Genomic DNA, 16,303 nt, shown 5'->3' with positions numbered 1-16,303 from the left:
CTCTCACTTAAATTCCTAGGTCTAAGATCCCATATTTTTCTTCCCTTTCTTCGTCTTAATAATTAAGTTGCCTCGAAGTCACGGCCGGCAATTCTAGTAATTTAATGCCTCATTTGGTTTGCGGAATATGCATTCCAATAGGAAAAGGAATAAGTACTGCTAGGAATAGAAGAGTTTGAAATGGAATAATTATTCTAATTCTTTAGTTTGTAGCAAACATATTTCATAATTAGAATTGAACCAAAATTACTAAAAAAACACATATAATTTATAATTTTTTTCAAAACTAAAAATAAAAAAAATAAAAAATAAAAAAATAAAAAAAAAACAAAGTAAAAAAGAAAAACCTTGTAGGTGGTCGGCCACCACTTGAACTGGGCGCCCCACACAAGGTTTTTTTTTTTTTTTTTAGTTGGAAAGAAAATTTAAAAAAAAAAAAAAAAAATTGTTTTTTTGAAAAACTTAGTCATTTCCCTCAGGAATAACTATTTTCTCTCATTTTTTTAGAAGAATAGTTATTCCTGTGTGTTATGGATTAATGATTTCCACGGGAATAATATTCCTAGGAATAAATCCTTACCAAACAAAAGAATAACTATTTCATATGAATAGTCATTCCATTCCAGTGGTCTATTCCGCAAATCAAATGAGCCATGAATCTTATTTTAACTCCAAAAATCATTTAGGGTATAAACATGGGATAGTAGCTAAAGTTTATTTTTAAGAAAAAATTATTAAGCAAACGCTTGTTTGTGGTTTGTTTCCAACCATAATTGGATTCAAGTGTGGTATCTCCTACTCAAACCGAAGCACACAACAAAAAGAGAAAGAAAAGAGAAGGAAAAGAATGAAGTGGTGCAGGAGAATATGATGGGTATTTGGGTTTAGTTAGGGTTAGGATAAAATTGCTAGGCATGTCGGGGCGAGTATCCGGTAAATTAGAAAACTTACATTCACAACCCGACCCGACCTGGCCAAATATCTTAATATATAACACGAATCTGCTTTTTTATAGAAAATTCGAGCGGGACGGGTGGGTCGAGTTTTACGGGTTTTGCCCACCACTAATCATAACTCCAATGACAATACAAGAAGGTCTAGCATGCTAATTATTTGTCTCCCTCCTCGATCACGATATATATTGTAGATTTTAAAATGTCACATTTTTTATTGGTAGCATTTTTCATGCAACTTTCTTTGAAGTAATTTTAAAATTTATATATATTTTTTTAAAAAAAATATATATATTGTATGGAATCATGTCCTCTTGACGTATGTGATATTGGCATCTATCATGTTCCATTCCAAGAAGTTTTATACATTTATGTTTCACTTATTTCTTGTTTATTTTTGTTCTAATTAAATATTTAAAATTCATATGTGATATTACAAATTTCATAGCAAAGCTGACCATCTCTTATACCGAAATAGACAAAAAAAATAAATAAATAAATAAGAAAACCATCTCTCACTTAAGTTCCTAGATCTAAGATCCCATATTTTTCTTCCATTTCTTTGTCTCAATAATTAAGTCTCCTCGAAGTCATGACCGGCAACTCTAGTAATTTAAGGCCTCGTTGGATTTGCAGAATTTGCCTTCCAATAGGAAAATGAATAAGTATTGCTGGAATAGAAGAGGTTGGAGTAAAATAATTATTCAAATTCTTTAGTTTGGTAGCAAACATATTTCATAATTGCAATTGAACTAAAATTACTCAAAAAGCTCATATAATTTTTTTTTTCCAAAAATAAAAGAATAAAAAAACAAAATAAAAAAGAAAAACCATGTGGGTGGTTGGCCACCCCATCAACTGGGCGCCACCCACAAGGTTTTTCTTCTTTTATTTTTTATTTTTTAAAAATTAAAAAAAAAAATGTTGGAGAGAAAATAAAAAATAAAAAAATGTGTTTTTTTTTTTTTTGAGAAACTTAACCATTTCCATCAGGAATAGCTTTTCCTCTCATTTTTTTAAGAGGAATAGTTATTCATGTGTGTTAGGGATTAATAATTTCCATGGGAATAACTATTCTTAGAAATAGATTATTACCAAACAAATGAATGACAATTCCATAAGAATAACCATTCTATTCCGGAGGTCTATTCCGCAAATCAAATGCACTCTAAGTCTTATTTTAACTCCAAAAATCATTTAGGGTATAAATATGGGATTGTAGCTATTGTTTATTTTCAAGAAAGAATTATTAAGTAAAAGCTTGTTTGTGGTTTGTTCCAACCCTAATTAGATTCAAGGGAAAAATTCATTTTACCTCCCTAAAGTTTCAAGAGTTTTTCAATTCAAACCCTAATGTTTAAAAATTGGCAATGTACCCCCCCTAATGTTTCAAAAATTTTCAATTCAAACCATCCGTTACTAATTTCAGTCTAATTAGACGGAAATTAGAAAAAAAAAAAAAAAAAAAAAAAAACCATTGAGTAAGCATTACGTAATTAGTACTTACTAATTTGACGGAAATTAGTAACAGAAGATATGAATTGAAATTTTTTGAAACATTAGGTGGGTACATTGCCAATTTTTAAACATTGGGATTCAAATTTAAAAACTCCTGAAACTTCAGGGGGTAAAGTGAATTTAACCTTAGATTCAATTTTGGTCTCTTTTACTCGAAAGGAAGTGCGCAACAGAAAGAGTAAGAAAAAAAGAAGGAAAAAAAGAGGAAGCGGTGCAGGAGAATATGATGGGTATTAGGGTTTAGTTATGGTGAGGATAAAATTGTGGGGCGGGTCGGGGCGAGTATCCGATAAATTAAAAAACTTATATGCACAACCCGACCCGACCTGCCACAATAACTATATATATAAAACACGAATCCCTTTTTTTATGAGAAAATTCAGGCGGGACGGGTGGGTCGGGTTTTGCGGGTTTTGCCCACCCCTAATCATAAGTACTCCAATGAAAATACAAGAAGGTCTACCACGCTAATTATTTGTCTCCCTCCCCGATCAGGATATATATTGTAGATTTTAAAATGTCACTTTTATGGATTGCATTTTTCATGCCACTTTCTTTGAAGATATCTTAAAATTTATATATATATTTTTTTAAAAAAAAATTGTATGGAATCATGTCGTCTTGACGTATGTAATATTGGCATCTATCATGTTCCATTCCAAGAAGTGTTATACATTTATTTTTCACTTATTTCTTGTTTATTTTTATGCTAATTTATCATTAAATCTTTAAAATTCATATGTGATCATACAAATTTCAAAGCAAATTTGACCATCTCTTATACCGAAATAGACAAAAAATAAAAAAGAAAAAAGAAAAAGAAAACCATCACTCAGTTAAATTCCTAGATCTAAGATCCCACATTTTTCTTCACTTTCTTCATCTCAATAATTAAGTTGCCTTGAAGTCACAGCCGGCAACTTTAGTAATTTACGGCCTCGTTTGGTTTGCATAATATGCATTCCAATAGGAAAATGAATAAGTATTGCTGAGAATAGAAGAGTTTGGAATTGAATAGTTATTCCAATTCTTTAGTTTGTAGCAGACATATTTCCAAGGCCGGCTCAATGGATAGGTCACTGAAGCGGTTGCCTAGGGCCCCTAGTTAGTAAGGCCCAAATTTTTTTTAATAAAGCCCAAAAAAAATTTTAATAAGGCCTAAAATTATTTTAACTTAAGGCCTAATTTTTTAAAAAAAATAATGCCCAAAATTTTTTCCCATAAAAATTTAAGGCCTCTAAAATAAGGCTCCAATATAATAAGCCTATTGTAAAATAAGACCAATTAACAAAAAAAAAACAAATATGCTACATCAATTTTTTTGGGCAACTAGTTAAAAGTTAAACTTAAAAGTCATGAAACAACAATGAGAATGAAAATAATAATAATATTATTAAAATATAATAATATTATTAAAATAAGGTCCAACTTTAAAATTTTGCCTAAGGCCCCTAAATATATTGAGCCGGCCCTGCATATTTCATAATTGGAATTGAACCAAAATTACTAAAAAGCCCATATAATTTCTAATTTTTCCAAAAAAAAAAAAAAAAACAAAGCAAAACAAAACAAAACAAAATAAAAGAGAAAACCTTGTGGGTGGTCTGCCACCCCATGAACTGGGTGCCATGCACGAGGTTTTATATATATATATATATATATATATATAAATAAGGATTTTTTGAAAAACTTTAGTAATTTCCCTCAGGAATAGCTATTCCTCTCATTTTTTTTCGAGGAATAGCTATTCCTGTGTGTAAGGGATTAATGATTTCCACGGGAATAACTATTCCTTGGAATAATAGACCCTTGCCAAATAAAAGAATGACTATTCTATAGGAATAGTCATTCCATTGTAGGGGTCTATTTCGCAAACCAAACGAGTCATGAGTCGTCTCCAAGAGGTAACTCAATCGGCTAGGGAATACGCATTATAAAACGGAGATCTCTAATTTGAATCTCCCTTCCCCCTCTTATGCGCACATGTCAAAAAAAAAAAAAAAAAAAAAACCAACGAGCCCTAAGTCATATTTTAAGGGCCCGTTTGGGAGTGCGATTTCAATAAGTGCGATTTTAAAAATTGCGTTTTTAAAATCGCTACTTTTTAAAATCGCACAGGCGTTTGGTAATACATACTAAAAATTACTTTTTTTATCAATTGAGTGTTTTGATAACATTAGCATATAATTGCGGTTTCATGACCAAATTACCAATGAGGAGAACAAGACAGAGAGGATTAGGGGTGGGCAGATTAACCGATTACCGACTTTAACCGAACCGATATTAACCGTAACCGATAGTTATCGGTTGGTAATCGGTTAAAAATTTTATACCGATAAGCTTATCGGTCGGTTAAATTTTTTTTATCGGTTAACCGATATGACCGATATGACCGATAAGTTATTTTAATTTTTAATTTTTTAAAATTTTATATTTATTATTAAAAGTTAAAACCAAAACGACGTCGAATTTCCTTCCAATGAAGAATTTCAATTTTGCCATTTTGAATTAGATAAAGCTTGATTTTTTGGTTGACATATTTTGTTCATTGGAACGAAATGGGCTTCCAAAAGCTAGAACAGTAGAACCGATTTTGCATTTCTGCTCATGGAGCAATCTCAGATGATGCTCCTAGTAAGAGAGAGAGTTTATTATATTAATATAAAATAAAAATAAAAAAGTAAAGCCTAATAAAAAGCCCACAAAACTCAATCTAGCAATTCTCAAATTAATTTTTGGCCCAATTAGCAATCAGTAAAAAAGCCCAATAAAAAGCCCACAAAACCCAAACCGGTTTAACCAACCGATTAACCGACCGGTTAACCGATTACCGATTTGACCGATAATTTTCGGTTAAGACTTCTTATCGGTCGGTAATCGGTTAAGATTTGATTAACCGATAGCTTATCGGTTAACCGACCGATAAGTCCATTAACCGGTCTTAACCGACCGATACCCAGCTCTAGAGAGGATGAAGAAAAAAAAAAAGAGAAAAGAAGGGTTTTAATATATTTTAGGTGGGTATTCTTGGTATTTTTTTTATTTCCGTTCTAAAAAAGGTAACTATTGCGTCAAATATCTTTTTAATAGAAATCGTGATTTTGTTTTAAATTCGTACTTTTTCAAATAAGCACCCTCTAATCAGCTTATGGAAATCGCAGATTTTTTTGCGATTTTAAAATTTACGTTTTTAAAATCGCAATCCCAAACATCCTAAAGTTGCGATTTGGTTTAAAATCGTAGATTATTTTTTTAAAAACGCACTCCCAAACGCACCCTAACTCAAAAAATCATTTTTGGACTTAAAGGCTTACTGTTTTTTTTTTTTTTTTTTTTAGAATCCTAAACGTATTAATATACATATTAAATTGACTAAATGTATTAATACATAATAATTTAATTTATATTATTTGTTTCCTTATTTGATTCGGATATTAATAATACTTAATTTATTGAATAATTTATACATGGAAAACTCTTGAAATATACTGAACGCAATTAATAACGCTAATTAATGCGATTCACTCTTGAAAAACCGGTTTAGCCTTTAAAAAAAATAGGTTCACACCACATGTTGCAATTTTAAGGTACTTCTGTTAAGGGTTTCGGCTTTTATTTATATATTTATATATGGTATCTTGAAACAAAGTTTATGGTATGAAATAATAGGAACCTGTAACATTTTGCTGACATTGCTGGCACCAAATACCTTGTGCACGTTAGCAAACTTTTGGTGTTCATTGCTGGAAAATAAGGGGAAAAAACACAACCCCATCACCACTCCTCCTCGTAAGCTTGGATGCTGCGCATGGTGAAGGAGCACCTTGTTTTTATAAACTAAATAAAATTAGAGAAAGTTCCTATACAGACTAGATGACTATTTTATAAACTAAAAAATTAGAGAAAGTTCCAACCAAACTCTCTTTTTTTCTAATGCTTATGCAGCCAGCCACTCATCCTTTTATCCTCTCATTTATTTCACCTACTTACTTTTTATATCTTATTTCACTCTCAAGTCATAAGAGATGTTGAATCATTTTTAGAAAGCCCCAAAAGGATAGATTGTCCATTTCATGTGTAGCTTTTCGAAATATTTTAATGGGATTCCAAAAAAAGATTACAAAAAACACACACACTAACCAGATCATCGTTTTTACGAATTCAATAGATCAACCATTAAAATTGTAGACTCATATAAATTTCACACAAATTCAATAATGAATTCATCCATTCACTATAAGAGGATAGCTAAAAGATGGTTGAAAAAGAATGAATTCTATCATTTCTTTTAAATACACCCAATTTAACATCCATTAAACCACGTGGTAAACCCAAAACAAGCTGAAGTTGGTTATATGTATTATCAAATTTGGAGATAATCAACTATTTATTCCTAGAGGATCTTACATTTATTTGGCGGATATACAAAATGATGCCAACTTCACTAGAGCCATAAGATTCTTTACTCTGAAAAACGTGCAAACAAATTAACCTTAACCCGAAAGAACTGACCGGCCAGGACACTTTCATCAATTGTACAACTTTTATACATGACTAATATTTTATTTTTTAAGATCATAAACTCATGAGTCGGTTTCATAGGTAGATAATGATTGTATGAATTTACTGTTCAAATGACTCCTTTTTCTGAGAGGGCTCGTTTTACTATTAAAATGACCATTGGTAGAGTCGTTTTTGTTAAAATAACCCCATTCCAAAGCATTCCTAACACTAAGGTTTTGTGTAGTGGAATAAGCAACGGAATCTTTGAGTTAAAGCTCAGACCATAAGAATTATTGGATCCATGATCAAGTTACGATTCTGAATCAGCAAAGAATGCAATTCTTTTCTGGTCTGCCCTCGTACGCACAACAAATGAAAAGCAATATAATGACCACCAAAAAAGAAAGAATCGACCATAGTTTGTCCAGGCAGGAATATGAAGATTGTCTCTCCTTTGAGAACATAATCAACATGCTGAAGGCAAAGTTTGATATGGATTACCAAACGCAGCAGCATTGCCAGGACGTGATAATACAACCTACATAAATGGAAAACCACAATATTTCAGAGTGCAGCTCCAAACAGTAAGCAATAAATAAACTATTATGACAAGTGAGAGAAGTCTCAAACAGCTTCGTTCAGTGAAGGAGATATGGGATTGTAAGAGAATATGATTACCAATTGCAAGCATTATCATTATTTAATTAGGCTGAAATGAATTTTAGAACCTGAAATTTGGCCCAAATTTGGTTTGTCTTTGAAATATATAAAGTTCCTAATTTCCTCCCTGAAATTTTTTAAACAAAGCAATGTCATCCTCCTATTTATCTGCCATGCATGTAAATGAGGTTATAATTGTGTCTCATTAAAACCCTTTATGAGTTACGGATTGAGATTCCTTGCAATAACTCTAATCTAAAACCCAAAATCTATCACTTTATCAATGCATATCAAAAACTGAAATTCTCTCTTTTCAACGTCGAACCCTACCTCCACCACGACCACTGTAGTTCCAACATCACCACAACCATCACCACCACACCCCCATTATACCACCACCACCAAAAGCTCTCTCTCTCTCTCTCTCTCTCTCGGTGGTGGTGGTAGATTAGTAGTGGCGATCTAGCAATGACAATGGAGCTACAGTGGTCATGGTGGAGGTAAGAGTTGGCGGATGACATTGCACACACAAGACTTCAATCCATGAGTTACATGTACACTTTAATTCATGGATGATGGATGGCAGGATGACATTGCTATATTTAAATTTTCAAGGACAAAATTAAAACTTTTTCAATATGAAGGACAAAAAAAAAAAAAAAAACGTATCTAATCCAAATTTAAGAACCAAAAATCAACATTTTACATTAAATTGTTTCTAATCAAGGTTTCTATAAACACTCATTTCTATACTAGTAAAAACTATGTAAAATATACCCTTCTCATTGTTATAAACACTATGCAGAATATACCCTTCTCTTTGTTATCTCCATGATCTGAAGCAAAACAATGATCTTATATCTGGGAATATTTTGCTTATTCCTTTCATATATACTGCATCTAGTTTCACCGAGCAAAATAAAAATGTGAATTATGAAGTATGATTTCATCTCCCATGGAAACAAAGCAATAGTGGTTCTTAGTATTTTACACAAGTTGATGTTCTTAACAGATTATTCAATACTTTCTAAAGTATTTAACAAGGGACATGGCAAATAGCAGTTGTTCATCAAGTATATATACCTGATAATTTCCAAGTGTATGCGTCTTAAAACCAGCCGCACAATAATCAAAGTAATATTCCCTCCGAATGAATTTTTCACTAAACCCGAGAGTGAGGATTTTGCTGAAAACACAAAAATTAATGCCACAATATCAAAATACAAAACTTGTTTATAGTCTTCATGTAATATCATTGAAAATAATAATAGATTTCCAGCATAATGGCTTAAAGAACAACATGAAATAAAATAAATATGCCAACTTGCTACACTTAAACCGGAGTCCAATGACAATCTTATCCCTTTCATCATTTTTAGCCACTCCAATGCAGCAAACATGTGATCTTCCTAGTAATGGAAGTTAAAATGTGAAAATATATGTTCCAAAAACTCTTTTCTTTTGGTCGGACATGAATAGCAAGGTCCAAAAACTCAAAACTACAAGGACTTCAGATGCTAGAACAATTTCTTTTTCTACAGAGTTTAGACCACTTACCTCTGCTTCTCAAGAAAATTCTTTCTCCAGTATCTGAGTGTTTGGTAGTAATGAATCCCTATGTTCTCTAGGTCCTCCACACTGCAGTTACCAAATTTCTGTTAATTATGCAGAGAAATAAATATTAAACAAAAAATAACTCTACAAAATAAAATTGTACCAGAGTCTGGATGCAGCAGCCATGGCTGATGTTACTCTACTTAATGAAGGAAGGCATCCACCAGGAAATATATATTCCTTTATGAAATCTGAACTTTGCCTGTACTCATCATAACGTTCATCTGGTATTGATATGAACTAAAACAAGATCAACCACCTATAATGGTTAGCAATGTATTTAAATTAAACCCGTAAAAGAGATATAGAGACCAACAAGGCATTTTGTAATCATGAAAATATAATCAAACAGGGGAATGAGAGACGACACAAGCTCTTTTGTTTCCATCCTATCATTACCTGCAGAACAAGAAGCCCATCTTCTGCTAATATCGATTCACAGCAAGCAAAAAATGCTTCCATGAATTCATGGCCAACAGCTTCTAGCATCTCACTGAAAAAATGCTATCCAAGATCATGTTCTTTGCTGAGGAAGTTATGTCAGATATGAATTCAGTGTCAAAGGAACTTACCAAGATATGATTCTGTCATATTTACGGGTATTAGGCAATTGGCGGTAGTCGCAAAGAAGAAATTTAATGCGGTCCTGGTAATAGAGTTGATTAAAATTAAATTCAAAGTGACTTGTGAAGAAAAGTGTATGATAAGAGATGCCAGATTCAATCAGATATTCTCATGACAAGAGAAGAACCAGAGAGTCAAACTCTCATTCTCTGGAACCCTGCATAATAGAAAACATATGGCTTAAAACATGTCAAACTCTCATTCTCTAATTTCAACATGTCAATACCTGAAGGCCAGCTTCTTTCACATTCATTTCCGCAAATTTCAATTGCTCCTCAGACAGAGTGATGCCAGTGTACTTGCATCCAGTTCGTTTGACAACTTCAATAGCTAAGCTTCCCCAACCACACCCAATCTCAAGAACTTCATGATTTTTATCAATTCTTGCCTGAATTAATTGAAGAGAAATGAATTGGACAACTCTTACATTACACCAAGAACATTTCAAATTTTGATGACTCCAATTGAACGAGTCTTACCTTTTCAATCAGAAGAGAGATCTTTCTCAGTTGTGCAACCTTTAAGTCTTCATCTTCCTTCTATGAAATGTTTTAACACATAAATAAATATAAGTTAAAGAAATGGAATACATGGAAGAAATTTATGCTTGCTTGATCATAAATCATCGAATGGCTTTGATCCTGACCTTGAATACAGCACAGGAGTATGTCATTGTTTCATCCAAGAACAGAGCAAAAAGGTCATTACTCTAGCAACATAACAAAGAGAACTCATAAGCTTCTGCCTGTTACAAGAGGAAACTAAAATCCAGCGAAAAAGAAAACATCCAAACTCAAACTGAACACATTTTAACTCATTTAACACAATCACCTTTTACAAATTCATGGGGTAGGCAGGCTACTTACCATAAGGGAAACTAAAGAGAATAGAATCTCTTGCACGATTGATGTTATAAATGTTAAATGATAAAGAGAAAACCCTAATTTACATCTTCCTGTGAACTAAAATTAATAAAAGTTTCTAAAAATACTTGCTCCCAATAACCTATATGAACTTTTTACAATGCAGGAAAAGCTTGAAATAATAAAGCCGAAAGACCACCATTGAAGAACTTTTTAAGATAATTCCTGAATAACTCAAGCTATATTTCTCTTTTCTTTCTTTTGTGAATCCTCCCTTATTTTCTAATATTCCAAGTTGAACCAAACTGCCTTCTCACCCATGCTTTCATGAAAGCATATATCTGTGCATATATAGATTTTACATACTTCAAAACTATTCATGCAAAAAACACATGTTCACAACACATCATATGGGTAAGTTGATCCAAAAACACATGTTCACACAGTTATATTTACTAAGGCTATCAGCAGTACTTCTAGACTTATTGAAAGACATCAAGATATGAAATTTACAGGTCATAATCTTATACCAGGTCATAATGACGAGAGACGTTCCTGCGAGCTTGTGTAAGAGTATTTTTCCTTGAAACATGCTGAAAAAAATATTTTGCTGATGTTATACCAGCCGTAAATAACAATGGCGTCCACCAGCCCCTAAAGACAACAAAGATTAATGCTTAATGTAATGCAATTGAGGAGATTAGTATGAGTAATTTCAGAATCCATGATTCCAGTCAGTCTACCAGTCACAATCTACCTTTTCTTATTCAATTTTGAGATAGACGAACTTGCATCTCTGCTGGCAATAAGAATCTGTGAAATAAATGAGCAAGGCAATATCTGAGTAATTAAATACCTCATATTCGCTTTCGGAGAAATGGAGCAGACTCAGATTAATTGATCTTACCATAAAAAAATTTAAAAGACCTTCTTTTTTATCAACGAAAGAAAAATCTCCATTTATATATGCATCTGCAAGGCCTAAATCAGCCTGTGTCATTATCTGATCAAAGCAATATAGTGCTTGTCAGTGGTGGTGAGAATATTCTGCAATATAACAAAATCATTTTGTATTTTGTATCACACAATTTGGCATGTGATTGTTATGAAAAATATCAATATAAATTGGGAGCACATACCTTCCAGTAAAACTGGGGACTATGAACTCTCAAAACAGTTTTCAGATGACATTTTTTCTTGGTTCCTTCAAAGGTAAATACCGTGCCGCCGTCCTCAAGTAGACTGCAATTACCACAATGCAGTGGATCAAATCTCCATGAAATTTAAATTTTATTTTGCATAAAAAATAACAGAACAATATGTTGTGGAGACAGATGAGTGCTAAGACCAGGAGACAGAAATCTGGAACCCAGATCACAGAGGGTACATGCTATTTAACATTGAATGATATTCGGCGTACACATAGAAGAATCTTACAAGCCTAGAAGAAGGCCTCTATATCACTGCAAGGAGGAAACAACTGCCAGAACAATCTTAAAAGGATCTCTAATTATCGTTATGAGTAGTAAACTCACATTAAACTTCCGGCAGATATATAACATCCAAGGAATCTAGTGACAAAAAGGCGCGCTCCAGTTTCTATGAAAGAAGGTACCATGTGTTTCGGGTCGCTCAAAAGAGCACAACTTTTTCCGAGCATACTATGTGCAGCAGCCATGCCAGCCTGCCAAGAAGAATACCTTGTAAGATGCATTCTGACAACTATATAATTCATGAAAGAAAAGTATAGACGGTAGAAAAATGTAATTATCAACAATAGCCACTACCTTTAATCCATCCTCATGGAAGCCATAACCTGAAAAATGTAGCACAATTACTCAGATGATCGGAAAAGAGTGAAGCTAAACCAAATTTCTAAAACATATGAAAAAGGTCAACTCTTAAGCAATATATGTTACTTCAGAGCCTATATATGTGTCTTTTTTCTATATCATGAAAACTCACCCTGGTATGCCCCACAAAACCAAATTCCTCTCTTCCCTTGGATATGATCAAGCTCAAGCGAAGCTTTTGATGCAGCAACGGATGGGACTGGATGAGCAGTTGACCACTTGAGTAAGAAATGTTTTGGTGTATGATCTGGGTTGAGAGTCACAAGAAAAGGTAGTCTTGTTTCACCAATATTCTGCAAGCTCAAATATTCCAGGGTATATAATTAGAGCATTAAACTTCAACTGAGAAACATATTCTTTTGGAGACAGCCCAATTTGGCAATGCTGTAGAAGTTTCATTTCTTTGGCTTATTACTTGCAGTGATAAAGTAATACGCTTATTGTAATATATTGGCTTTCCTTTCACTCTCTCTGAAAGTATATCTTCTTATTTGCCAGCCTACCATGAATTTGGATATCCCATCCGACTGAGGAGTTCTGTTTTAATGTGGAAAAAAGTAATATTATCCCCTGATGACAGTGGATTCTTATACCAATGTGTACATAAAATAGAAAGTAGCTCTTGCCATTGGGGGTTCTTAATGATTGAGTCTCAACAATTGTATGCTCTAGGTCATCTAATTTCTAGAAAAAGAGTTTTTTAAGAAGTCATCTCTCTTTTGTATTCCATTCTTGACTTTGCCGTGCAATGAAATTTTCATTATCATTTTCTTATTGTGGAGAATCCCAAGCTGCCTTAACCCATTAGTATGACCCACAAGGAAATAAGTTGCAGCTCTATGCATTTCTAATGTGCTCAAGCGCAAGTGAAGCAGAAATCCAACCCCAGTAGGATCAACATGCAGAAATTGACACTAACAATTTTTCACAAATGAAAGTTGTTACTAACCTGAAGCACATTGAGCCAGTATGTCAAACATACTTTACTGTCTGTACTTCCAAGAAAATTCCATGCACTCCATGCTGCTTGATTTTTTGGCATTAAACTTTTGTCACGATGAAGGAAAATATCACTGCCAATGGAAAGTGAAAGAATGATTCTGCATTTTAACTTGGTTCTCTACAGTTGAAAATCTTAAACGCTGGAAAAGTGAAATCACCATCTTCCAAAGAGAAAAACAAAAAAACAAAAACAGAAAAGAAGGAACCAAAAAGAAAAAAACGAATAAATGAAAACTTAAAAGAAGAATTGCTTAATTCCAATAAGATCCTTTAAGACAGAGCACAAGTGGACACGGTAATATACATCCTACATGCCCATAATTAATTTAAAAATTAGAACAATTCATAGTGAGATAAAAGGGTTTTCATTTTTGAGACATAGCCATGTGGGTACAAGGTGATTAGAGAGATGAGTGAATGTACCTATAGACATATTGAAAGGCACCAAGTATTCTCATTTCATCAAATGTTGCTTGGTCTCCTAATATTCTCAAAGAATCAGGGGCGTGGACAGCCAATATACAACCATTGTACATTTCTTCAGAACCATCTCCATCCATTACAATGCAACCTGTGAATTGTCCTCTAAAGTTCGTTATTAGAAAAGGACCATGATTCCAATAGAGAAAATATGTAGTTCATGGAAACAAATTATTTAAGCTATTTTCTTTCTATACCTCTCGACTGAAGCCAAAATCTTTTAACTCATATGAGTCATATCCAATGATTCTGGATTTTACTCTAGTCTGAAGGGAACTGACTACCAACCCTAGTCCGGAGATATGTTAATTCCAGCTGATGTATTGGTCACATTTGATTTGAGCTTGCAATCTCTATGAGGTATGCAGAAACAACTTTGGAATATGCTTCCCTTAGGACCTCCTAAATTTATTCAATGTTTTGAATTGTATCAAGTTTCAATCAATTTTCCATGTGTTTTCATATTTAAGCTTCTACTGAGTTTCTTTCCCCATTGAGATGAATGACTAAATATATAAAGAAATCTTAACCAAATGAATGTGAATACAAAAAGTTGTCACCAATTATTAGTAAAACATTTACTCCATGATCATTTGAAGTACAAATGTAATAAAAGTGAAAAAGAAGTTAGTGACGATATGAAAATAACTGCTCACCCTCATCATTTGTTGAAACTGAATGTACTTCAGTTTGAGTTCTAATTTGACAACCTTCGCTCTCCAGAACTTCTCTGACCTGAATTTTTATTAAAACACCAAAAATCAATTTCAAACAACATTAGTCCACATCTGTCATATACTAAGCAATTCCATTTCTTCCAAAGACCACAAATCAGCACCTTCTTCACATAACAATGTGAACGCCATCTGACAGTAAGCCACTGTGGGCGGCCAAGGAGCTGCACAGAGCATAAACCAAGAAACAACCAAAATTAACATGGAGCACTCCAGTAGCTGATACATTGGACAAGAAATGCAGAAAATAACCCTACCAATGCAAAAAAAGAAAAAGAAAAACAGAGACAACACATATACCTCTAGTTTATACAATACATACATACACACACACACACACACACACATCCATACTCAAACTTGCAAATTTTCCTGGAAAAAGAATTTATACCTGAAGTAGATGATGATTTCGGCAAAATGAAAGAACAGAGAAAGCTGAAAAGCTCATAACTCCTTCTGAAGGGCAGGACCAAATTGAGCCACATACTGGTACCTATAAAAATGCAACATTTTCATTGACATTTAAGTAACAAATGATGATCTATAGATTTAACTGAAAAGGCTTAATAAGGATGTAACAGAGTACAGTGGAATAGGAGTCTCACAAGATAAGCTTTCTTAAACAATTCAGAGTAACCCCGTGACTCGATGAACTGTCCCAAGGTCTCATTGCGATCAATGTCCGGGTTGTTCTCAAGCACATCAAGATAACTGCAATAAATATATAAAGAATCAGCTTTATCCCTATCTCCATTTCTTTCTCTCAAGACATTCTTGAAAGTGCTGTCATATATTTTTCTTCTTCAACAAGAAAAAATCATGTCTCAAGTCTGAAAGAGAATGGCTTGCCTTAGGACATCATGCTTGAACTTTATGATTTCCCTAAGCATTTGCAAAAATGACGGATTTAACACATTCATCTTCTGTGCAAATAAACTCGACAAACCATTTCGGCTCCCCCATTCATAACCTTGGCCTTTGTCTAAGCTCACTGAAAATGACATATCTGATGCTTCCATATCAACTCCAAGACTCTCAAAGAACTCCATCATATTTGGATATGTAACCTGCTCAATTTCCCAATATTGCCTCAACACAGAACAACTGTTTAAAATTTTGACACTTTTGGCGAAGAAAGCGGGGAGGGTGTTAGTAGAATTTAAGAAAGAAATAAAATTGTCTTCTGGGAGAAATGGCTACTTCTCTCATTAAACAAGTGATGGAATTGATACCATTTAAGGGGAGGAAGAAGAGTCAACCAAATATACAGCACAAAGAGGCCTGCAAGAGCACTCTTATTTATAAACCGAGATGAGGTGGGAAAGCCATAGGAACATAGGCAGCAAATGCAACCTTTTAACGTTATAAGGAATTGCAAACACCTCAATGCTACAAAGTTAGGTGCTTTGGCAAAATTAACAGAAAGTTTTAGTTATTGCATACAGGTTCTAATTGACTTTAGTAAACAAAAAATCTTATGCCACACAATTCTTTCATAG

At 33.3% G+C, this 16,303-nt stretch overlaps 1 protein-coding gene across 5 annotated transcripts in view; it reads right to left on the bottom strand.

Annotated features, from left to right (window-relative positions):
* Positions 1-7,297: 7,297 nt before the first annotated feature.
* LOC132178506 (uncharacterized) overlaps positions 7,298-16,303 on the bottom strand; it is a 17,269-nt gene continuing 8,263 nt past the window's right edge. For 2 of the 5 annotated variants that reach the window (XM_059590934.1, XM_059590935.1), the window contains 23 exons: positions 15,654-15,871; positions 15,410-15,515; positions 15,196-15,297; positions 14,909-14,968; positions 14,727-14,805; positions 14,014-14,161; positions 13,538-13,661; positions 12,701-12,881; positions 12,523-12,551; positions 12,271-12,419; positions 11,875-11,977; positions 11,643-11,738; positions 11,493-11,548; positions 11,266-11,389; positions 10,519-10,581; positions 10,352-10,411; positions 10,099-10,260; positions 9,821-9,894; positions 9,648-9,741; positions 9,352-9,488; positions 9,192-9,272; positions 8,718-8,820; positions 7,298-7,512 (listed from right to left, as the gene is read on the bottom strand). In XM_059590934.1, coding sequence (XP_059446917.1) covers positions 7,441-7,512; positions 8,718-8,820; positions 9,192-9,272; positions 9,352-9,488; positions 9,648-9,741; positions 9,821-9,894; positions 10,099-10,260; positions 10,352-10,411; positions 10,519-10,581; positions 11,266-11,389; positions 11,493-11,548; positions 11,643-11,738; positions 11,875-11,977; positions 12,271-12,419; positions 12,523-12,551; positions 12,701-12,881; positions 13,538-13,661; positions 14,014-14,161; positions 14,727-14,805; positions 14,909-14,968; positions 15,196-15,297; positions 15,410-15,515; positions 15,654-15,871 — 2,421 coding nt within the window. In that variant the 3' untranslated portion in view covers positions 7,298-7,440. The other 3 variants (XR_009439823.1, XM_059590936.1, XM_059590937.1) reach the window with 3 other exon arrangements.

Source organism: Corylus avellana, chromosome ca4, assembly GCF_901000735.1.
Source record: "Corylus avellana chromosome ca4, CavTom2PMs-1.0".
NCBI classification, from domain to species: Eukaryota; Viridiplantae; Streptophyta; class Magnoliopsida; order Fagales; family Betulaceae; genus Corylus; species Corylus avellana.
Note: the sequence above shows the minus strand (reverse complement) of the source record. Positions and strands in the feature narration are given on the sequence as shown.